Source organism: Eschrichtius robustus, chromosome 3, assembly GCF_028021215.1.
Source record: "Eschrichtius robustus isolate mEscRob2 chromosome 3, mEscRob2.pri, whole genome shotgun sequence".
Classification (NCBI taxonomy): domain Eukaryota; kingdom Metazoa; phylum Chordata; class Mammalia; order Artiodactyla; family Eschrichtiidae; genus Eschrichtius; species Eschrichtius robustus.
Window position 1 is genome coordinate 81,672,927 of NC_090826.1, and position 24,603 is coordinate 81,697,529.

A 24,603-nucleotide genomic window follows, 5' to 3' on the forward strand; every position below is an offset into this window, starting at 1 on the left:
GGTAGGTCAGAAGGAGGAGGGAAGAAACCTGAAGGACCTTCCTATCTGTGGAACAGGGCTGGGAATAGGAAGGATTGTGAGGCCCGAGATTTTATCTGATTGCCTCTCCACGTGGAGTCTTCAGATGTAGAGGAGCCTATTCGGTGAGTCCCATACCCAGGCAGTCATTTGGTTCCCACTCCAGGCTGAAATTCGAAAAGGTAACTTATCCCCTCTGGCGGCTCCAGGGAGAAAAGGGAAGGGGGATCACCCTGGTGGGATCTGCGGAAGTGGCTGGTGGCAAGTGGGGAGGCTGCCCTCCTTAGTGTTGCGTGCCTAACTGCGCCTGCAGCCGGCCAAGGCGCTCACTTGAGCCCATGCTGTGTCTCCCGGTGCCGCCTGAGGTCCACCTTCCTCTGGAAGCCCTTTCCACACAGGTCGCAGCCGAAGGGCTTGAAGCCTGTGTGCTTGCGGCTGTGGGTGATGAGGTTGGAGCTCTGGCTGAATGCCTTGCCACACACCTGGCACTTGTGGGGCTTCTCACCTACAGGGATGGAAGGGGGAGGGGAGGAAGCATGAATCTATGATAGAGCTAGAGGGGACTCACTGTGACCCGCAAGCTCTTGGCAGCGGCTGGCTGCACCACAGTCTAGGGCCTCTGAGCAGCTTGGAGGGTGCTGCGTGTGGCAGTGCAAGTCCCGGGAAGCCAGGGGTGCACCAGGTGAAAGGGAGACTCGCCGGGTGGGGGTTCCCAGCCAGAGGCCTCAAACCGTTTCCTGCTAAACGGAAACAGAGCAAAGGCCACGTGCCCTCCCCAGACACGCAGCTGAATCCGCCCTGGGAGGACTCCCTTGGCTTTAGAAGTAGAGAGCTCCCACAGCAGATGTTCAGCGCAAGGGGCTGGGGTGCTGTCTTTCAAACCATGTGACTCTGTTCTAATTGAGAGGAAGTTTTCAAATCTGAGTTTCCAAGTGGGTGTTGGTTTGCATGGACCAGTGAGCCTGTCTTCTTTCTTGCTCTTGGAGGACAACAGGGTGTATTTGAAAGCTTGGGCATTTCTAGAAGTCTTATTTTAAAAAATCCACATCTGGGTCACAAAGTATTTCTTAAGGCAGCTGATCCTTTTCTGTCTTGATTTTACTTTCTTTTTATGAGGTTAATCACAGGATTCTTTATATACCAGCAACTCTTCACCATAGATTAATAAATAGCAGATAGGCTTCCCTGGTGGCACAGTCGTTAAGAATCCGCCTGCCAATGCAGGGGACACGGGTTCGAGTCCTGGTCCGCAAAGATCTCACATGCCGCGGAACAACTAAGCCCGTGTGCCACAACTACTGAGCCTGCGCTCCAGAGCCCGCGAGCCACAACTCCTGAAGCCCGGGCACCTAGAGCCCGTGCTCTGCAACAAGAGAAGCCACCACAATGAGAAGCCCACGCACCGCAACGAAGAGTAGCCCCCCGCTTGCCACAACTAGAGAAAGCCCAAGCGCAGCAACAAAGACCCAACGCAGCCAAAAATAAATAAATAAAATACCTTTAAATAAGTAATAGAAAAGGGTTTGTTTTCCCCCCAATTCATATGCTGTTTAACATTTGGGAAAGTAGCATGATTTTCCAAATAGCCTCAGCAGGCATTATAGTCAGGGTTTGGCCTTGGAAAAAATGCAAAATAGAAGAAGTCTGTTTTTGAGGAACCCTCTGTTCCTCTTGCTGTACCCCTTTCTATCTTTGTGCTTCAGATTTCCTTGATAAGGAACCAATCATCAAAACTTATCCTATCCCTTAGGGTCAAACAAATCTGAGAAACGAATTCTAGCTATAATGTAAATGTTTGATAAGGGCTTAATGTTTCATTCAGTCAAGATCCTAGTTGCATTTTGGTGAGCGTCTTGAATACCTTTACTCAAAAGGAGCGAGTTGCATGGAAATTTCAGGCAAGAAAGCATGATTAAAGTAGGATGTTTTTCTAGGTTTTCTGATGGGGGCATCTACACTGCCCAAGCATATTTGTAAACATCAACGGTGATTGTTTGGAACACACTGCAATTTGTTTTAAGTCAGTATTCATCTTCTAAAATAAAATAAAATTCTGGATCTTGTGTAAATGTCTTGTTGACTATTAAAGAGACTGTTCCTGGCATTAAAACTGCCACCTACACACAATCAAAATGTTAGAGAAAGAGTTCAGGATTGGAAGCCAGAGCATTCCACAGCCCTATGATTTACTCTCAGTCTGACCTTTGGTAAATCATTCCATCTCTCTGAGTTTCAGGATGGTAAGAGCAGCTCCTTCTACTATATGGGACGGCAGTAAGAATCGAATGAAGAGATAAATTTGAAAGCACTTTGTACATTATAAAGCATCATAATAGGCTAAAGACTTATCATTGTTATGACAAACTTGCTGATATTTTGAAAAGGGCAATAAGTGAATAGAAGCTTTCTATATCCATCAATCCCCTTGGCTTTGAAAATAGAATATAATAAACAGTGGTCAACAGGATAGACATTTGAGAGCAGACAGACCTGAATTCAAGTCCTGGCTTTGCCACTTGCTAGCAATATGACCCTGGGCAGGTGCCTCACTTTCCTCATCTCTAAAATGGGGATAAGGAGTAGTCTACCTCCCTGAGTTGTTGCGAGCATAAAATGAGATAATGCATTTTAAAAGCGCTTAGCAGAAAAAGCCTAGTAATAGTTACCATTTTTTCCCTTGTTCAGTTAGAATAAGCTGTCAGACTCCTAAAAATGCAGCCAAAAGGTCACACATAAGACCCTCCCGCAAAAGGCTGGGTGGTAGCCCTAGAGAAAGTCTCAATCTCTAGGTAAACATTTAGAGCAACACTCTGAGAGGACCCTGGAGCTTCATGTCTCACCTAGAGCAGGCAGCAGTTGGAGCAGCTGCTAAACTAGAGGAAAATATTCTTTGCAAGGATAGAAAACTTGCAGCTGACCTGCTGAGTGGTTCTTCAGATATAACCCCAAATCAAAGCCTCTCTGGGGAGAACCACGTATGTAAATGAACCTAAGAGAATCTGTGCCTCCTTGTTGTTTTTTTTTTTAACACACATGCAGTGATTAACTCCATCTGGAAGGCCATTTCCACCACTCATTCTGGGGCAAGAATATCACAGAGAAGGTGAATTATGTTGGCCTCAGGGAGAAAAACAATGACCTCCACCCCCCACCTTCCACCCCTCAACAGGTGTTTCCTACAAGCCAGGGGCCTTCAGCTCACCAGTGTGGATGAAGGTGTGTTTCTTCATGTCTGATTTCTGGTGGAACCTCTTGCCACAGTACTGACAGGGGTAGGGCCGGGTGTCTGAGTGGATGAGTAGGTGTGTGGACAGTGTAGATGACCTCTTGAAGCTCTTGCCACAGATCTTACAGTCAAAGCTCCGTTCCTGTGGAGAGAAAGAGGTGGCATTACTATTGCAATGGTCTAGGCTGCCATTCTCCTCACCACCAACCTGACACTAGCCCAAAGCTAGGGCTCTCCCTTCCTTCAGACTCCCCTTCCCCATAGCCTGCCCCATTATCCTCTCTCCTCCCATTTATTTCCAACCTCTACCCTTCACACCCATATCCTCTACCCCTTTAACACTTTTTCAACCCAAACACTTTTCAGCCACAAACTTCCACACCCCTTGGCCAAAACGTATCCCCACCCTGCTTTTTTGACACCAATTTACAAACACTTCTCCACCCTCCTCAACAGGAGGCTTAGACCTCAGTCACTTGAGAGGCTCCTCCCGCCTCCCCCCAGCCAGTGTGGGTGTTGAAGGAGACAGGAGATTACTCTTTTTAGTAAATAGGTCTCTGTAAGTAAGCATTCTTCTGTCATAGTTACTTGCGAACTTATTTGCTTATCTACATAGCCTCTATCTCTCAGCTAAACTGTAATCTCTGTGAGGGTATCCTGTCAAGGATACCTGGTGTGTTACTGGATTCTCATGTACCTAGCACCTGGAAGTTGAGCAACAAATATTTATAAGTGAATAACTGAAAGAACAGCGGGACAAATACTGGATGCTCTAAATGAGCTGAGATTCCTCTTCTTCAGTCAGGAGGGGTCAATGCAGATTAAGTGACAGCCATTTGGTAAAAACAAAGAGGCCAAGAAACAGAGCTAATAAATCTGACATATCCGCTGCAAGAGTGCATACAAGCCCTTCTCAAACCCAAAGTAATGATGGGGATCACATTCTGGAGTCTCACAATGATGTGACACCAAACTCCAGGGCTGCCTCGAGCCCTGAGCCGGCAACCACGCACCTTTCCCTGCACGCCTACGTCTGAGTAAGGGGACGTGGCAGAGGATACTGGGGGCAGTCGGGGGAAGTCCAAGGAGAAAGGTGCCAGGCAGACAGCGGTCGGTGCTGCACAGAGAAGCAGAAGATGCCAGAACGCGAAAACCTGAGCAGGGCGGCGCGCGGCCGTGCGTCCCGCGCTTACCTGCGAGTGCACGGCTTTGTGCTGCTCCAGGCTCACCGCGTGCCCGAAGGTCTTGCCGCATATCTCGCACGCAAAGGGTCTCGTGCCGCTGTGGGACCTGCGCACGTGCACCTCGAGCCCGTGCGGTGTGGAGAACACCTGAGGCGGGTGGGGCCGGGGAGAGGGCCGCTGAGAGGGGCCGAGGGGCGCGGACGCTGGCTGGGCGCGGGCCGGGGGCGGGGGCGCGGGGCCGCTAAAGCCAGGCGCGAGGGAGCCTCACCTTGCTGCACTTGATGCACTTGTAGGCGCCGCCGCCCATCAGCAGGCGGGTGCACAGCAGCTCCGACTCCACCTTGACGCCGGTGCCCTTGTCGCCGTGCAGCCCGTGGCCGCTCTCCGGGTACAGCCCGCCGGTCGCCGGCCTCTCGTACAGTCCTGCCGCCGCGGGCCCAAAGTCGCGGTAGAGCCCCAGGCCCGCGCCGCCGGCAGCTCCGCCTCCTGCGCTGCCTCCCCCGGGCGCCCCGGCCCCCGCGCCGCCAGCAGCCCGCTCCCGGCCGTAGAGCGCCGCGGGGTGGCCTGGCTCCGGGGCGCGCTCGCAGAAGAGGCCCAGGCCAGCGCCGCGCTCCAGGGCCGCGCACGGCCTGTAGCTCTGCACCAGGTGCCGCAGGTCGGAACTCGCCAGACCGCTCCACGAGTATGGCTTGAAGGGCAGGGAGAAGGGCTGAACTTCGTCCAGCGAGGGGCACACCGACTTCTCCGAGGCTGTGGAGGCACAAGAGGGCGTCCGGTTAGGTCAGGCCCGAGACCCGGCGGCGTCGGCCAGTCGGTGTGTCTGCGAAGTGCCAGGCACCCAGCCCTTGTGCAGCACTCGGTGCGCCAGGCCTCTCGCAGCGTGCCAGGGAAGCCCCCAGGCTCAAACGCTGGCCGGGTCCCTGGGGCCTCGAGGACCACTGGAGGCGACAAGGCAGCACACAGAAACTTAAAATGACAGCAGGTGAGGAGAGAGGTAAATTCTGTGCCAGGTCAGCGGAAGCGCATGGCGTTAAGAGAGTCTTTTCTGGCTGGACCAGCACATCTGGCGGCCCCATAGAGAAAGACGCGCCACGCTTCAAAAATGTTCCGAGCAGAGCGGAGCTGAGCGGGAGGAGAAAGCGGCGGCCGTTCCGGCCCTGGGCCGAGCTTGTGGGCAGAGGGCCCAGCTCCGGCGCTCTCCCGGCCCCTACGTGTTCTACTCCTTTTTCTTTCCCGGAATCGGGAAGGAGGGAGGCAGAGAGGACCAATAAAATGCGGCCCGGCCTATCCGAGACATATCTGTCTAGGAAAAAATAAAAAACGGGAAGGCGTTAACATTTCTCAGTTATTAAATACCCAATGCAGGTAGCAAAGGGCCAGTGGGAAGGGGGCTTGGGCTTGCTAAATACTCCCTATTCCCAGTCCTGTCATAATTTGACAGAGAAAAAAGAAAAAATCCCACGAATTTCTTAGAGGAATAATTTACAATTTAAGGTTTAGTCACCACCTGCCAGACAAACAGCTTTCCGAATTCGCGGCCTTCTGCACCCCGACCCATGCAAATTTTGCTAAAACCAAATACCAATATATACTTTTCCCTAAGTGCATACGGATTTACTAATCTGTTCACAGACACCGCAGACTTCAGCCCAGGCTAGCCGCTTCAGTGAGAAGCTGCATTTCGAGTTTCCGTCGGAGATTCCGGCGGTGCCCAGTCCTTGCGCGGCGGTGTCCTGCACAGCCAAGGAGGACCCTCGGGTCGCCGGCTCCCAGACGCACTCTCTTTAGCCAAGTCGACGCACTGAGTGTGGGACGGGGTTGGGGGTATCTTTTAAAACTAGTAAATTAAATCTGGAAATAACCCTCGGCAGAATCCCGCTGTTCTGCGCTCTCCATTCCCCACCGCCGGAACCGGAGACTCGCTCCCACCCAACGTGCAGTCGGTTTGCGCGAAGCTCGATTGCTGGCTGGAAATGAAACCAACGGGCGGGTCCCCAAAGCCGGGCCAACCCGGCAGAACGAAAAATGAAGTAGGCCCCCAATCCGCGCCTGCGAAGACCTAGCGGGGGGCCGAGATTTTCGTCCCGGACCGGTCCCTCCCGCTTGGTGCCCAGCTCTGTCAGGCCCAACGCCGCGGGAGCGAGCTTAATTTTTAAAGGCAACGACACTTTTCTCTCAGACTGCCCAGGTCTCCGTTTGAGACTCGGGGGTCTGGATTCTGGGATCCCAGCACTGCCTGGGATCCAAGCAGCCGACCCCGCGAGCAGGCTGTCCCTGTCCCAGAGAAGCCGATGCCTCCCTGCGGGGCCCATGAACAAGCTCCCTCCTCTCAGAAAGACTCTCCGCCATCCATTTGGCATTTCTGTGCCCAAAGCCGCTCCGGTTCATTCCTCACCGCGGGGTCTCTGCCGCCCGGGCCCCAGAGCTCCCAACGGGTCCCTACCTGGAGACACAGAAGGCGACGGAGGCCTCCAGAAGTCCTCAGACTCCGAGCTCCGATCGCAGACGCTGCCCTCACAGCTGCCGGGGGACGTGGAGGCTCTGTCGGGGACTTCGGTCAGCTGAGACTCGGGGGACAAACGACCCCGGGGCTCCGCCTTCGCCCCGCCTGTGCTCGAGGTGCTGTCTGCGGAGAGGAGGCAGGATAGGGGCTCAGGTTGGGTCTGGATGGGCCCGATGGTTCTGAAGCGGCGCCCCCCAGACCGTGGCACCTGGGCTCCCTCAGCTCTCCCCAGACCCGGCCGGAACCCTCCCGGATCCAAGGGCGGGAGCAGAGAGGCCTTGGCACCTAGGCGACAAGCCCGGAAGGAACCTGAAAGGTAGGTAACAAAAAAGGCAGCAAAGGGGCTTCGGGACCGCCCTTCCCGGTTCCTGGGGGATGGTGTGGCGGGACACAGAGTCTATGGCCCCGGGAGCGGCCCCGCCCGGCCCGCGCACGCCCCGCACCTGCTCCGCCTGGCGCCAGTACATTCTCCAGGCGGAGGGAATAGTCGGGTCCCGGGGAGCGCGGCTGGTGGTAACTGTGAGCCTTTTTGCTCTTAACCAGGAACGAACGCGGCATGGTGGTCGGGCGCGCTCCCCACTCTGCTCCAAGGGTCCCTGGAGCCTCCGTCAGCCCACCGTAAGCCCCAGTCTGGCGGAGACCTGCGAGAGGAGAACAGGGTGGAAACGCGGGTCAGCACGCTCCGAGACCCGGGACTGGGCAGCGGAGTAAAGAAAGCTCGGGCCAGGAAGGAGGGAGGAAGGCCCGCGGGAGGAGGGGCTTGGCCCCGCTGCGCCGCGCTCACCAGGTGGCACTCGGACAGGTGTCGCGAGCCAGCCGCCGCCGCTCAGCGGTTAAACCCGTCCCCGGGCTCAGACTCAGGCCTCTTCCTTCTGCCCTGCCCACGCCCCTCGGCCCCTCCCCTTCCCTAGCAAAACTCGTTTTGGTAATCAAACTCTCCGAGAGCCGAAGTCCCCAACGGGCCAGTTACCCCAACTCGACCACACACCGCTTGTCTGGATCCGCTCTTGGGTTGGGGAGAAAGGCGTAGACGCGCGGATCAATTTAGGGCGGGGGAGGGCGGAATGTGTCGATGGTCGCGGACCGGGTTGAGGCAAAGAACCAAGCCCTCCAAGAGCCGGCTACAGACTGTAGTGAAAGGGGGTCAGAAGCGAGACGCCTCCGGCTGATTGAGGGGCGGGGTCGGGGGAACTGCATCAGAAGGACTGGGGGAAGCAAAGGCCGGAGAAAGAAGGCAGGAAGGTAGGGAAGCAGGTGGCAGAGGACCAATCAAGGCCCCGGGAAGAACTCGCTTCCCGGTGATCTTGATCGCCCCTCACTTGTGCCCCACGCGGGGAAAAAATTGGCCCGGAGACGCGGGTGCGGAGGGAACAGGCAGGGATCGGGGCAAAACACACCAGACCATGGAGACCTAACCTCGGAAACAAAGTCCCGGGAAAAAGCACTTTCCGTTCTGCTCACCAAAAGCCTCGCCCTGGGGAAGTCGAGCCGGGTTCGCGCGCGACGGCTATGAAACGCGCGGTGTGCTGGAGTCCGCAGAGAACCAACCGTTTAGAGGACGCGGGAGAGCGCAGGCTGCTCTGGCAGCAGCTAGAGAGTCGGGATCGGGGCGCGGGCCTGGGAGGGAGCTAGCTGCCCGCTACGCCGCTCTCATTAACCCCCCAATCAGTTCACCTAATCCCGGGGTCGAAACCTGAGCCCGGCGGGGAGGCGGGGCAGCGCCTATGGCCTTTCCTGGGGCTCGCTCCGGGGGCGGGACCTGGCGGGCTAGGAGGTTTGGGGAGAACGAATCTGCCTTTCTCTCAGGGTGAAGGCGATGGGGGCCGGGTTCAAGTGCGAGCTGCAAGCTCTTCGGGCAGCGCAGCTCTCGGTTGTCTTGGTTATTTCAGAAACAAGGGCCCTGGGGATCCCGGGTCTGGGAAGGACCCCTCATCTTTGAGCTTCGCGCGACTTATTCTGCCGGACTAGGAACCGTGCGGCTCCCAGAGCAAGATGCAGGACAGAGTCTAAGTCTGCCGGTTGGCGCTCCGGAATCAACACGAGTTCTTGCTCCACGCCCCACCGTGTCCCCTTCCCCGGAGGAGGAATGGGACAGGCTTAGGAGAAAAGACCGCTGGGACATATAGCTGAGTCCCAAGGGACGTTTCCCGTGTCCTAAACGCCAGAAGGCCCCTAGGATTGAGGGTGTTGCCCGCCCGTACCCGGGCCGGCCCCTAAGGGTCGGGGCTTCAGGAGGCCTCGGGGTGCTCGGCTGCCCTAGGGCGAAGCACTGCCGATTCAGTTTTCCCTGCGCCCCGGCGTGAGCTGCTCCGTCGGCTGTATACTTAGACACCACAAATCCAAAACCAATTTCTTAAACAACCATGAAGCTCGGAGGAAAAGGAAAATGGGGTGAAAATGTCCCGAGGGCCCTGCTGCGGTTTGGGTCTGCGTTGGCGCGGAGCGGGACGGGGGCGGGAATGCAGGGGGTGAGCTGTCCGCGCCACCGCTGAGTCTGGACTGACTGGCACGGAAGCGACCTCCCGACTCAGGCCACAGCCCTGCGCCTCCTTTTCATCCTGGCTGGCTCTGTCCGTTCCTGGGAGGGTGGAATGGGTAGAGGGGTGGTAGGACCAAGGGCTGATCGCGTGGGAAGGCGACCTCTCGCAGCAGCTGGCGCCCGGGGGCGGGGCGGCCTCCTCGGCGCACGCGGGCCGGCCGGGCCTCTCTTCACTGTCAGGGCCTGGGAAGGCGGGAGCTGGAGGCGCAAGCGGGCAGCCTCCTGAGCCCAGCTGCCTCCGCCTCCCCCTCCCCACCAGATGTTTCCTTCCCGGTGGATCCCGCTCCCCTGCAGAACCACCAAACCGCCTGGCGTGCGCCCCCTGAGCCAGATCCCCAGCCCCTCCGTGCGGGTCGCGCGGGGACCAAGAGGATAGAGCTCTTTTGGTTCCCGAACTGCGGCCGGCAGCGGGTGGGAACCTGGCAGCGCCCTCTGGTCGCCCCCGCAGTGCGGGTGTCCCCCCAGTTCCTGCGTCCGCCCCCGCCAGGGAGGGAGGCGCAGCGGACCTACCTGCGGGGTCAGGGCGCGGGTATCGCGCTCCGAGAGTTTTCAAACCGAGTTGCTTTCGGGAGAGACCGCGCTGTCTCTCTCTCTCTCTCTCTCTCTCTCCTTTTTTAATCTTCCGAGCTCAGCCCCCAAAACCACAAGCTTCACTTCCTGAGCGTTAAGGAGTAGCTCGCTTAGCCCTGTCAGACCTGCCCCCCAAGCCCCAGTCGGGCGGCGGGCGCGCTCCCCCTTTGCGCAAGGGTATAGGAGGCGGACAGGGGGCCTGGCCTTTCTAGCCGCCCTCCCCTGCGGCCCTCCCCGTTTTTTCTCTGCGGGACGGCGGGAGATGGGGAGACCCGGAGGGCCCAAACACCCAGGCACTAGAAAATGACTCGAAAGAAAATGAACTATTCTTGGCTCCTGGGAGACTTCCGCAGCGAGAAGAAGTCACAGATTCAGGACACAGATTGACTGGAGCGCAGGGGGTGGGAGCGCCCAGCTCCGAGGAAGCCTCCCCGCCCATCTGGTCCGGGACACCCCCCCACAACCCCGCTGCCTGCTTGGGCTGCGCCGCCCCCGGGTCGGGGCCGTGAATCACCCGCCAGCGGTGCCGCCGGCCTGGAGCCCGGCGAGTGGCCGCGGCGTCCGCAGAGCGAAACCTGCCCCGCGGCCCCGAAATAGCTTGTTGTGGAAACACTTCGGGATAAATACGCCCAACAAGGCTGAAAATACCTTGACACCCAATCCCAGAGGTTTGCTCATTTCCCTTCGGATTTAGGTAATGGTTAAATTTGGAAGAGGTGGGCGAGCGCCGAGCCCCCGGCCGAGAGGGCGCAGGCGGCGCGTCCCGCGGGCGCCCGGCTGGACTGGCGGGCGCGCCCTCCCCACGCCGCGATCGCCCGCGCTGGGCCGGGTCCGCTCGGCCGGCGGCTAATTTCCGGTGGTCGGAGCTGCGAAATTAAAGGCCGTGCGGGAGGGAGCGCGCGCGCGCGGGGGCAGCGACGGCGGCTGCTCGGCTGACCCCGCCCTGCCGGGGCAAGCCAGGGAGAGCCGTACCCAAGGCGCGGGCTCCGCCACCGCCTGAGGTCAACCCAGGCACCTAGTCGGGAGGGGAGCCGTAAAGCGCCATAAAAGCACTACCCTGCTGATTATTGAAACGTCATTCTTCGCTGGGATTGTGTGTTCCATGAGGGTAGGGGTGGATCTACAGCATTGTGTCCTTGTGGGCTCGTAGCAAATGTCTGTGGACTGAGTAAATGAATGAATGGCACTAATTAACTAATTAATTGTAGTAGAATAGGAAAAATTAAAACCTCACCCATAAATAAACAAATGCAGCGACCTCCAACGCTAGACTGTATGTCATGATCCATAGAGTGCGGCCTGTGGTGTGTACTTAAAGCCTAAACCCTTTACTAAGGGGGATGGATATCGTTATAATTACCTTACTTTCCTAAATGAATTGAGTTAGATTTTGATCACTACTTCCTGCACAATAAATTTCCAGTGTCGGATACCGGGAGAAGGGAGTGGTGTTCCTCAGTTCTTGCAAAATAACTTGCTATTTTTTAGATTAATCCAAAGTTGTCATGCAAAAAAAGTCCTTAGAGAATGTTTTTTAAAAATGATTTTTAATTTGCATTGTAAATCTAAAGGTTTGTGGAAAATATTTGACTACTATTGCCCTGCTTCAAGCGTGCTTTAATAATTTAGACGTTTTATACAGCAATGGCTGCACACCTACTATGTGCCAGGTGTGGGACCATACACGCATCTTAATTGTGTGACTGCGTCCTCCTTACACCACTGTTCATTTGCTTAACACACTCTTTATAAATAAATGCAGAGGTAAGCAATCTTAATCAGAAGGACTACAAATATTGAATTAGCTGAAGGGAAATTAAGGTCATTTTGTTAAAGTTTTTGTGTGCTTTGTTCTGGCCGAAGGTATAAAAATCTTAAAGCAGTAGAAAACACATCTTTCTTTTTTCCTTCTATCTTATGCAACAGCATAAAAAAGACCAAACAAAGTTTTTTTAATGATAAATGGGACCATAGAAAATTTAGTATCAACCAAGTTCTAGAGAAATGGCTGAACCATTTCCTTTGCACATTAGCAAGTTCAAAGTCAAAATTTCTTGAAAAGGTGCTGTGATTAGTTAGTAGTTTAGTGTTGCTGTTTGAAGTCTCAGAAAACATGGGGAGACTTTGAAGGGGACAAATAATCACCTTAGAATAAATCCCGTTCATTCAGAGTAAATCTAGTCATCCTGGTTTTTGTTTTTTTCTTTTTCTTTTTTATTGTCCTTCACAGCCTCTGAGTTTGCAAAATAAAACTGGGGACTGGGACAGGGACACCCAGAAAGGAGCAGGTGGGAGGGGAATGGCACCGAATTCCCCTTTACATACTTTATGTTATGAGCCATGTGGATGTATTACTAATTCAAATAAATAAATACACATTAAAAATATTCAGCCATTGAGATCAGGTTATCTCTCAGGTGCATAGTGTTGGTAAGTGATTCTCATGCTTAGGGGGGACAAAGGAGAAAGGTCAGAATAGGGACACCCAGAAAGGTTAAGAAACTTACCAAGGGGCAGCATAGAGCCAGGACTGGAAGTGATGATAGAATGAACCTGACTTCCCACTACTCCAGACTCCCTCTCATTTACCACTAAACGGAGAGTGAGGAGAGTAAGCACCCCCCCCCCCGAAAAGTACACTTTTTTAAATTTAGGAAGAATCCCTCCCCCCAAATATTCCTTTGGAACTGGATATAATGGTAAGCAGAATGTAGGCTTGGGGCATAATTTTCTATAAATACTGGTTTTCCCAAAAGAGGATGTTAAATTTACTAATTTTGTCAGTAATTTACTAATTATTATTAAATAACAATAATAATGTATCTACAGATGCCAAATAACAAATGACCTTCTTCATATGGCAAACATTTCCAAGCTCTGGCCAATGGCTCATTTATTTCAAGCAGCATCTCATAGATCAGAATTTCCTTACAACCAAAGATTTGAGACATTTTTAAAAAGAAAATTGTAACAGGATATTACCAGTCTCTTGTTTTTTTCACAAAGCTTTACAGTTACCATCTCTGTTCTATTTGTGGGAGGCATAGGAAGAATGGGTGATCCTGAGGAGGGGTGATGCCTCCATTTCCAGCATACATTTCTGTGATGTTTGCATCATTTGATCCTCACAGCAATGCTATCAGGAGGGGAGAGAGTCTGCGCTTTTTGTCGATGGTCATTCGTGGTATCGATCTCTGTTCTGCCAGTTACTAGCCCTGTGACCTTGAACAAATTAGCTCAACTCTCCCAGCCTCAGTTTCTCATCTATAAAGTCAGAGTACCTACCAATCTTGCAAGACCATGGAGCAGTCCTTTGATTTCCACTCTTCACAGGATCCTCTGGGCACCAAGAATGGAAGAATGCTCCCAGTGAAGGTGTCTCCTAGGTTTAACCTCCTTGTCCCAGGTCCTGATTCAATTTGTTCAACTTTGCATAAGTAAACTTTGTGACAGCAATTTGCAGGGACTTGGATTTTTTTTTTTTTAAATCAAAGGTCAGGGGAAAAAAATGAATCAAGGATCTATTTTCATTTCTAGATATTCTATGGATTTATTTGGGAGAAGTTAAATGAATAACTAACTTGTTTCAGAACTTAGTTTACGCATCTTTAAAACAAGAAATGCCTCCCATGTATCCAATACCATGAGCTATTGGCTGAGGAGTAGCTGTGGGAGAGATATTGAGAGTAAAATCAATGTTTAATACACACAGTAAAAAGAAAAAAAAAAAATCACAGGACAGGACTAGGCATGAGGCTCCTCTGTAAACCAGACAAGAGATGTTGTCTATAAGAAGGTGGTGCTTTATTTTTTAAATATATTTTTCATTATAAATTATATTAGATACAATTTGATAAAGAAAAGAAGAAACCCAAGACATAATATTTTTGCTCTGCTTCTTTAAAAAAAAAAAGTAATTGTAATCATATCACAGATACAAATGTGTATTCTGTTTTTTCCACTGGATAATAATATTTCTTCTATTCTCTTTATTTTTTCAGATTTTCTTTAATTGAACAAAAAACTATTTTATAGTAAGAATTATTTAAATAAAAATTGTAACAATCATGTTCCTTGCTTTTATATTGTCTTTTATCATTCTCAATTGCTATAAAAAGAATTCTATCAAGTAGGTTACTATAATTTACTTAATCATGCCTGTCTTAGTATTTAGCTTGTTTTCATTTTTACTATTTTAAGTAATGCAGTGATAAGTTTTCTGGCTATAGCTTTGCCCACATTTTAAATTGTTTCTTTAGAATATCTTTCTAAGTGTGGAATTTCTGGATCCAACAATGAATATTTTTTATGGCTCTTGATACATCCCAGAAAAAGTGTTTTGGATAGCATGTTTGTGTAATGCACAAGCCAAAAAAATTCATATCACTTAGCAAACAGTTAAAAGATTAAAAAAATCAACTATGGAAAAGTTAGACCTTGATAAAAGACCAGACATAGAACTGGTTTTTATTTTATGCACAAGAAGTATTTGTTAGACAGTGGCCACACCCTGTCATATTGCTGTGGTTTTGTTCTCTTGCTATTAAAAAACTATTTAATTTTTGTCTTTGGATTAGCTGTTTTGGTGGGTGAAGTTAGACAGAAATAAGAGATATATATTTTTTCTAAATTGTATGAATTCAAGGAATATAAATGCAGAGTGATAATTCCGTGATGCCTTAATTGAAATGTTTGAAATGTTAGGTAATATATTTGTCTCCCTTCCACTCTTATAAGTAGCAAGCTATCAAAATAAAATTCAAATGACACTATAAGTCAATAAAATTTGATGGTATCATCATTTATGGAAAGTGGGTAATGCTTTTTTACCAACATATGCAAAAATTGGGAAATGGGGTAAAGGAGAAATTTGGAGATAAAAAAATTAGTATAAGACTTATGCCATGAGTAAGACCCAATCTTGTATTAATATTCAGAACCTTTTCAAACATGAAGAGAAACACTATTTTCCTTTAATAAACATTTTGGAACCGATATATTTAAATCTTGTCACATTATAAAACATGTTCTATTACTATAAAAATCTAAATTAAACTTTTACATAAAGGATTTCAAACATCTGAAGAGGGAGGGGCTGTCAGCTTTGGTGTTCAGAGTTCAAATAAGAAAATTGTTAACCTCACCACATATATATTTTTACATTGTTCCTAAGAAGAGATTGACTGAATAAAGTGTCATCTTATGTGTGGGCTGCATGATATGACTCTTCATAGAAACATACCCAGCGTGAACTTTCATGGAAAAAAAAAGTAGATTTTAGTTGGTGAATGGAAAATGTAATGAGAGAGAAAATGTAAAATTATTTTTCTTTTTTTTTTTTCATTTCCTCCAAGATGTTTGGTGATCATTTTACCATATGTTTACCCCAGATGAAACACTTCACTTTCAAACAGTAAAGCCTATATATTTTAACTTTAAAAAATTACTTATAAAGCATAGCTCTGCTACAGGGAATGTCTGACTCCATACCTGGAAGCAAGGTGGGAGTTGAGGCTTCTGGAAAACTCAGGCAGGCTGCGAGGCTCAGAAGATCAGGCCTCATGGATATCCCCAGACTCTCCCTGAGAGACAACTCCCTGGGAGAAGGACAGAAGGACCCGTGGTTGGCAGATGCAACCCACTGGGTGTTCTAGCTCTGCCGCTTACTGGCTGCGTGGAGGAGAGGGAAAGGCTGGGACTTCTGAGAGGCAGACATTAGAGTCGTTTCTATTTCTGCATAAGGACACCAGTGGTTTAAGAAGCCCAGGTTCTGATAACTAGCAGCTTTTTAAAACCCAGCCAAATCTGTTGATTCCCAATCTTGTCTCTTTCCACCAAACCATACTAATAGTTCCACATCCAGCACAGGGAGCAAAAGCCTTGAGCCAGAAGCCATGTGCCTGTTAGAGCCTTGGGGAGTGATAAGGATGGGGGAGATCAAGCCGATAACTAAGTTTGATTGGTAGAGGAGAGGGAACACATTTCCTCACCTCCTGCTGCAAGCTTGTAACCAACCCCCCCCCCACCTCCGCCTTGCCCCCGGGCACGCTGCTCATCACAAGCCCAGAAACAGCATTAAATGAGTGAGTTGCTGAAAGTAGAATAGCTGTGTGACAGAACACTTGTAAAGTTGATAAAAGAAAATATTAAAACACACTTCCATATCCCACTACCTTAGCTTAACCACTAGTAATATTTTGGAGTGTTTTTTTCTCAATCTTAAAAAAAAAAAACTCTAGGTGTATATTTTGCATGCTATGATCGTGTTGTATAATTGTCCATGTAAGTGATGTGTTATGATTTTATTTATTAACACTTTTCTGGACAATTGGATTGTTTCTCTTTTTCCCTACTATGAATGATGCTGTGATTTTTTTTAAAAGTGCATTTGGGTTTTTGTGTATACATAATTCTTTCTTTAGGATTGATTGTCAGAAACGGAATTACTGCATCAAAGAATAAGAACCTTTTAAAGTTTATGAACACATATTGACAAATTATTTTCCCAAATGAGTACAATAATTACACCTCTGTCAAGAAAAATTATAAAGACCATAGTAACCAAGGAACGGCAGAATGTAGTCATTAAAGGCATGGACTCTGAGCCAGATTTCTACAATCTAGAAATTCTGGCTCTGTCATTTATTAGCCTTAGACAAGCTCCTCAACCTCTCAGTTCCTCAACTTCTTTACCTGTGAGCATGCTTATAATAATAGCACCTACCTCATAGTTTGTTGCACTGCACAGATGTAACGAGATAATAGATGTGAAGCATCGAGTAGGCATTTATGAAGTGTTAGTTACTGTCACTATATACCAAGCACTATCGAGGCCCTTTCATACACTTGCTTTAACCATCCCAATAAACATGCTGTGGAAATAGACTTGAAGAGGTTTGCCTTTCCTAGATCACATGGCCAGAGAAGGACAGGGCCGAGATTCAAACCCAAGCCAGCCTGGCTGCAGACCCTGTAGGTGGACTCTTGGAGGTAGGGCCCACAGTGTGGGAGCAGTAGCTTGCATACTCTGGACAATGACCAGGAATTGCCAGGAAGCGTTTTACTACGGATTTCTGACATCCTCAATCAGACCGACCACCTGAGAGATGCGGGCTCTCAGACCTCATCTCCCACAGGAGGCCTTGGGTTCTGGGCTTTCCAGGATTACTTTCAACTCTCATGGTCTGTGTCTCCATCAAATTGAGTAGTTCATCAAGGCTGGGGCTGGTAGAGAGTGGCAAAGGATCATTGCCTCTTCCTAAAATATTCTTCTTATTAATAAACAAATATTTATTTTGTGTTCCCCTTTCTAAAATATTTTTAACTCTTCCTGTTGTCAGGTAAGGGCCAATTCAGTGGTAGGGGCCATGAGGTTTCATTTGAGCTTTAATTAAAACGCACCCACCACACACATACCCCAGCACATGACCCCCAATGCGGACGTATCTGATGAAAGAACGAACAGGGCTTCTGTGCAAATCAGGGATTTGCTTGTGCACTGCATGGTCTCTTTGTTCACTAGTAGAAGAATGTCCTGGTGGCAACAAGGAAACACAAGGGACAGCACCAGAATGAACTCTGACTCAGGATGGTAACCTGGGTGACCAGTGTGGCAGCTGAGTTTCAAAGCAGTCCCTGAGGCCTGAAGGATGGAAAGGCAAGTGCTGGCACAGTTGTTCCACAGGAGGATGGGGTTTGTGGATTCAACAGCACGATTCAGTTTAATTCAACAAATATTTAGTGAATACTGGTTGAATGTCATGTACCGTGCCCTATGTGCGGTACAGAGATGGATATGGGGGCCTCTGCTCTCCTTTACCCACCAAGAAGTGACTATAGCAGGGAAGGTAAATAAAAGAAAAAATTAATGAATGAAGAATATTTCCCTCCTACCCCAGGCCTCTGAGATAGCCATTTGGCCTGGCATACAGGGACTTTTTCCTTTTTTCTCTTTTGGCTGCACTGCACAGCTTGTGGGATCTTAGTTCCCTGACCAGGGATCAAACCCAGGTTCACGGCAGTGAAAGCCTGAGTCTTAACCACTGGACCTCCAGGGAATTCCCCAGGGACTTTTTTTTTGACCAGTGTGATAGTTAATTTTTCGTGTCACTTTGAGAAAGGGATACCCAGATAGCTGGTAAAACGTTATTTCTGGATGTATCTGTGAGGGTGTTTCCCAAAGAGATTAACATTTGCATCAGTAGATAAAGTAAAGAAGATCACACTTAACTATGTGGGCTGGCCTCATCCAGTCTATTGAAGGCCCTAATAGAACAAAAAGGTGGAGAGGAAGGGTGAATTCTCTCCCCCCCATCCCCCCCCCCCCCCGCCCCGCCTCCCGCCTTCTCTCTCATCTTCTCTTAGCCTTGGACATTGGAATTTCTGGTTTTCAGACCTTCAGCCTCGGACTGGAGTTACACCATCAGCTGCCCTGGTTCTCAGGCATTTAGACACAGACTGAATTATACCACTGGTCCCCTGGTTCTCCAGCTTGCAGATCGTGGCACCTCTTGGCCTCCATAACAGTGTGAGCCAATTCCTATAATAAATTTCCTCATATATATCTAGATATATCCTATCGGTTTTATTTCTCTGGAGAACCCTGATGAGTACAGCCAGTCAGTGCCATTGCACAGTTTCTGCTAAAGATTTGAAATTAACAAAATACATGAGGCTGGGGTTAGAATTTTGCAGCATCAAAACATTCGACCAGTTGTGAAGAATGTGATCTACTTTTTGCACAGACATTTTTGCTTCTGGTTTGGGAAGTATTTTGTAGCTTGGATTGTAGAAAGGCATTTATTTGATTTTGGCATATTCCATGATGCTTGTCTAGCCAAAATTTCTCCATGTTTTTGCTTGGATTCTCTGGGAAGGAGTCAGAGAAGGTGGATGAAAATGTTTTCTTTCTTTCTTTCTTTCTTTTTCTTCTCTCTCTCTTTCTTTCTAATAGCAAAGTTGAGATTAACTATTACTATTAACTATTTTTGGTACCAAGACCAGCTGTATTTCTCTCTGGAATCCTAAAAAGTGATTATTGTGTGATAGAAATGAACAATGTTCTCATACTTCCTTATAATAGATGCAATACTCAATACAATACTCAATACACAGTGTTGATATCACAGAGAAGTACAAGTTGGTAAGAATTATACTTTAGGAAACTATGGCACTGTCTAGCAAGGTACCAGTTGTCTAATGATCTGGTTTAATCCATGGATATGTTTTAGACTAGACTGTCTGAAAAAGCACATAAGCTGATGTATGCTTCAAACAATCCTCCCTGAAAATTGCTTCTCCCTACTGAGTTTTTAATAAATATTGGATGGGCTTCCCTGGTGGCGCAGTGGTTAAGAATCTGCCTGCCAATGCAGGAGACATGAGTTGGAGCCCTGATCGGGGAAGATCCCACATGCCGCAGAGCAACTAAGCCCGTGCACCACAACTACTGAGCCTGCGCTCTAGAGCCCACGAGCCACAACTACTGAGCCCGTGTGCCACAACTACTGAAGCCCGCACACCTAGAGCCCGTGCTCCTGACAAGAGAAGCCACCACAATGAGAAGCCTGCGCACCACAACGAAGAGTAGCCCCCGCTCGCTGCAACCAGAGAAAAGCCTGCATGCAGCAACAAAGACCCAACGCAGCCAAAAATAAAATAAAATAAAATAATTTAAAATAAACTAAAAAATAAAATAAAAAATAAATATTGAATGACAAAGTGAGATTATATCCCCAGCCAAATCCTGGAATGTAGCTATCCTGAGTTGTCTAAATTCAGACACACATGCCTTAATAGACAATTCAAGGGTAGAGTTTGACCTATTATGAAAGCTGAGGTACCTAAGGACAGCTGGCTGGGTAAAAGGCTTTTCTCACCTACAAGGGAAAACCAAAGTCAGGTGTAGACTTTTCCTGAGGAAATTGTTTTGAGTCTTGGTAGCACACAAACTCGACTCTAAAAGCTCACATACATAGAACATGGCCAAAATGATATTTTTCCAACTTTATATTTTCAGTACAGAAAAGTTCAAAGAATAGTGCAATGAACATCCAAATAATTCTAACTAGATTCAACTCCAACATAACCTTAATATAAAATTTGAATAAAAATATTAATACCAAAAGAAAATCTTAATTAAGCATCCCCAGAATTCATAAGTTTTAGTAGGGCTACTTCCTGCCATATCTACCCTCTGGGTAAAGTATCTGTGATGTGCATGGAGATAATTAAACAAAGTAACTTATATAACATTGTTTTAACATTATAAACTAGTTAAAAGATGAGAAATACCTACTGAATACATACCAAATGTAAACTTATTTTGCAAGTATATACCTTCTCTGGCAGCAATTAGCCAAGAGGGTTTTATCAAGAGCTCTGAGTTTGAGATGATAAGACTTGTTTTATCTGCATATACAAAAGTGCTTGCTTTTCTTTTTTTTTTTTTTTACAGCAGAAGGGAGTTGTCAAGCTCAGCTATGAAAACTGTTTTATTGCTCAGGTTCTTTAAGATTTAATATATGTGTTAATAGGGAGCAGCACGATAGAGTGTATCTGTGTTGAACTTGTGCAGATGGCTCCATACCCGATTCCTGCCAACAGACCTAAAGGCTGAGAAAATTTCAAAGGAATATTATGTTGCAAATAATAGACAAGCTACGTCTAAAGTCTGCCTATTCCTTATGTACAACACTAGCCAGAAAAACCCAGGCTCAAAATTTGTCAGTCAAGATAATAACTCATGTTTTTGGTTGTTGACTGTGAGTTCTTTCCCCATTTTATCTCATTGACTACAACAACCCTATGAGGTAGGCAGTGTTATTGTTATTATTCCTATTTTATGGGTGAGGAAACTGAAGCTGAGAGGTAACTTTGCCCAAAGTCACACAGTAAGTTAATAGGATTCAAACCTAAGTGGATGTGACATTAAAGCCCAGATTTTTTTTTTTAAATACATTTATTTATTTATTTATGGCTGTGTTGGGTCTTCGTTTCTGTGCGAGGGCTTTCTCCAGTTGCGGCGAGCGGGGGCCACTCTTCATCGCGGTGCGCGGGCCTCCCACTACCGCGGCCTCTCTTGTTGCGGAGCACAGGCTCCAGACGCGCAGGCTCAGTAGTTGTGGCTCACGGGCCCAGTTGCTCCGCGGCATGTGGGATCTTCCCAGACCAGGGCTCGAACACGCGTCCCCTGCATTGGCAGGCGGATTCCTAACCACTGCGCCACCAGGGAAGCCCCAAAGCCCAGATTTTTAACTCTGGTTATGCTACCCCCCTATAATAAGCAAACAGACTAGATGGTCCTTTAATCAGGCTGGCTTTTTCAAAGACAGAATAAATGCTGCTCTTCTGCCAGGCATGGTCATGTCTGTGGAGGGAACAAGTCAGAAATACCTCTTGTTTATAAGGACCAGAGCTTGTGATTCACAGCAATTGCTAAACAGCTCTAGAAATAAAGTCTTGGGTACTTTATCCTCTTTTATAAACTTTCATTGTTATATAATATATATATATATATATATATATATATATATAACATATATAAATATATATAAAAATATAGATAGATAGATACAGTAAAAGTGCATAAATCTTAAGAGTATAGCTTGGCTAATTTTTACATAGCTATACACCCAAGTCAAGATCTAGATTATTTTCAGGACCTCAGGTGCTATACTGAATTTGTATTTTTTAACCAGTTGCTTAAAGTGGGAGACCATTACTGAGCTCTGGTTAGAAATTGGCTTGGGAGCTACAAAGATCCAGGCCATTGACCATGGTCTGTAGAGTTAGGTAAAGTGAGCCTCCCATGAGCCAGCTCACATCTGGTTTGCCACTCCATCATCTTGCCTTGGAGATCATGTTCAAAGTGCCAAATCTAATGGCCTGTCTCGGTTTCTTCCAAAAGTTCATAGCAAAGAAGGTTTTATTGTTTTTGTTTTGTTTTCATGGAAAATATCAAACATATATAGATAGAATAGTAAAATGTACCCCATGTACCCATCACCCAGCTTCAACAGTAAATCTATGGCCAAACTTGTTTCATTTTATCATTTATCTCCCCATCCGCTGCTCCCCTCCTCCACCTGACTATTTTGAAGTAAATCCCAAATATCATATCATTTCTTCTATAAACATTTCAGGACATCTTTCTAAAGAATAAGGACTCTTCTTATCAACAGTTTTGAGGCAAAGAAAAATTATAGATCTTTGCTTTTATAAGTAAGTAAGTGTCAGGTAGACATTCCAGATTTTGGTTGTTTCATCATTAATCCTATGAAGGTTTTCTTGGCCAACCAGTAGTTCTTGACAAATCATGTACTAGGAAAGTGATACCTTCATTTTCAGGAAAACTGGTTATGAGTTTTCTACATCCAAAGCGGTTTATGTAAAATTCACCTAATGATAAATCACCAGGTGTTTGAAAGCTCTCAGCCACCTTACTCTTGTCAGTGCACCGACCACCCTAATCTAATTCCTAGGTATTATGGCTCTATGACAAGGATGCTCTTAGTTAAGCCAGAGAAGAGAAAATTTTACATGTAATCCAGAGTATTCGTTCTAAGGGTGGTTAGCAGCATAATAATAATATATGTTATAACTACAACATATGAAGCAATCTCTCAGATTAGAGAGGAAAATTTCCCCCAAATGTGTTCAATACCATGTTTCCATTTACAAAGAATATACGTCTTCAGTTTAAATTAGCCTGTTCCTAAAAATACGCTCTATAAGGAAAATGAATATTCTTTTATAGTACTAATGAGAATGTTAATTTGTAGAGGATAAATTGGCAATATGTGTCAGAAAAACATATTTAAAATATACATACTCCCTGATGTAGGAATTCCACTTTTGGTAGTACATCATAACGAATCAAAGATGTGTTACAACTTATTTTAAGCAGTTTCATGGCAATAATAGGGAACACATGCCCAATAACAGAACATTGGTCAAATAAATTAAAGAATGTTCATGTGATGTACAGCCATTAAAATACGTAGGAAAAGGTAAGTTTAAAAAATCAGGGCTTCCCTGGTGGTGCAGTGGTTGAGAATCTGCCTGCCAATGCAGGGGATACGGGTTCGAGCTCCTGGTCTGGGAAGATCCCACATGCCGCGGAGCAACTAGGCCCTTGAGCCACAATTACTGAGCCTGCGCGTCTGGAGCCTGTGCTCCGCAACAAGAGAGGCCGCGATAATGAGAGGCCCGCGCACCGCGATGAAGAGTGGTCCCCACTTGGCGCAACTAGAGAAAGCCCTCGCACAGAAACGAAGACCCAACACAGCCATAAATAAATAAATTAAAAAAAAAAAGAAACCAAAAACAGCAGACACAAGAGAAGCTCTGAAAACCAAGTAGAAGTTGCCTTTAAAAAAAAATCAGGTTACATGACAATGTGTATATATATTCCCAAGTTTGATAACTAACTAACTAACTAAATAAACAAATAAGGAAAACAGGAGAGAAAAAGACAGAAAAATAAGAGGAGCAATCCAGGGGTCCCACCATCCCACTGATAGAATAGAAAGGAAATTATCACAGAGATCAGAACAATGTTTCCAAATCTAAAGGACATAAGTCTACTTATTGAAAGGATCCAGTGAGGGCCCAACACAATGAAAGAAAAAAGGCCCTATATCATAGGATATCATTGTGAAATTTCAGAACCCCAAGATACTGGGGGACATCAGGCAGTCTCTATCATATTGCCCAAACTATCAATCAAATAGAATAAAAAAGAATAAAAACATTTTCAGACTAGCGACATCTCACAACATTTAACTCCCATGCACCTTCCTTGGGAGGTGACTGAAGGATGTAGTGTAATTTACCTAGAATTTTGGATTGATGATAAAGATGAGAAAAATTCCATCACTTACTAGCAATATGACCCTGGGTAAGTTACTTAAGCTCTTTATGCCTTTATTTCCTCTGTAATGTGAAGATAATTATATTGTTGTGAGGATTAAATTACTTAATATATAAAAAGTACTTAGCTAAATGCAATGCTTTATCCTGGATTAGATCCTGGAATAGAAAAAAAGTACATTAAGTACATAAGTGGAAAAACTGGTGGGATCCGAATAAAGTCTGTAGTTTAGTTAAACCTATTGTACCATTTAAAATGTCTTATTTTGACAAATGTACTATAGTTATGTTAGACATTAGGGGAAGCTGGGTGAAAGGTATATGGGAACTGCACTATCTTTGCAACTGTACTGCAAATCTAAAATTATTCCAAAATAAAAGATTTATTTAAAAAAAAATAGTATTCACCCCTACCTCACACCATATTCAAAATGGATCATCAACCTAAATGTAAGAGCTAAAACTATAAAACTCCTTTATATAAAACTATAAATCATAGTGACCTTGAATTAGGCAATAATTTCTTAAATATGACACCAAAAGCACAAGCAACAAAAGAAAAAATAGACAAAATTGACTTCATCAAAATTAAACACTTTTGTGCTTCAAAGGATACCATTAAGAAAGTGAAAAGACAGCTCATGGAATAGGAAAAAATATTTGTAAACCATATATCTGCTAAGGGACTGGT

At 47.0% G+C, this 24,603-nt stretch overlaps 1 protein-coding gene across 1 annotated transcript; it reads right to left on the reverse strand.

Moving 5' to 3' along the window:
- Positions 1-344: 344 nt before the first annotated feature.
- Positions 345-7,489, reverse strand: GFI1 (growth factor independent 1 transcriptional repressor). The gene is made up of 6 exons (XM_068538070.1): positions 7,375-7,489; positions 6,872-7,054; positions 4,697-5,178; positions 4,438-4,575; positions 3,221-3,386; positions 345-523 (listed from the first exon to the last, which is right to left on the reverse strand). The coding sequence occupies exons 1-6, from the start codon at positions 7,487-7,489 to the stop codon at positions 345-347; spliced, it is 1,263 nt and encodes a 420-aa protein (XP_068394171.1).
- Positions 7,490-24,603: the final 17,114 nt, after the last annotated feature.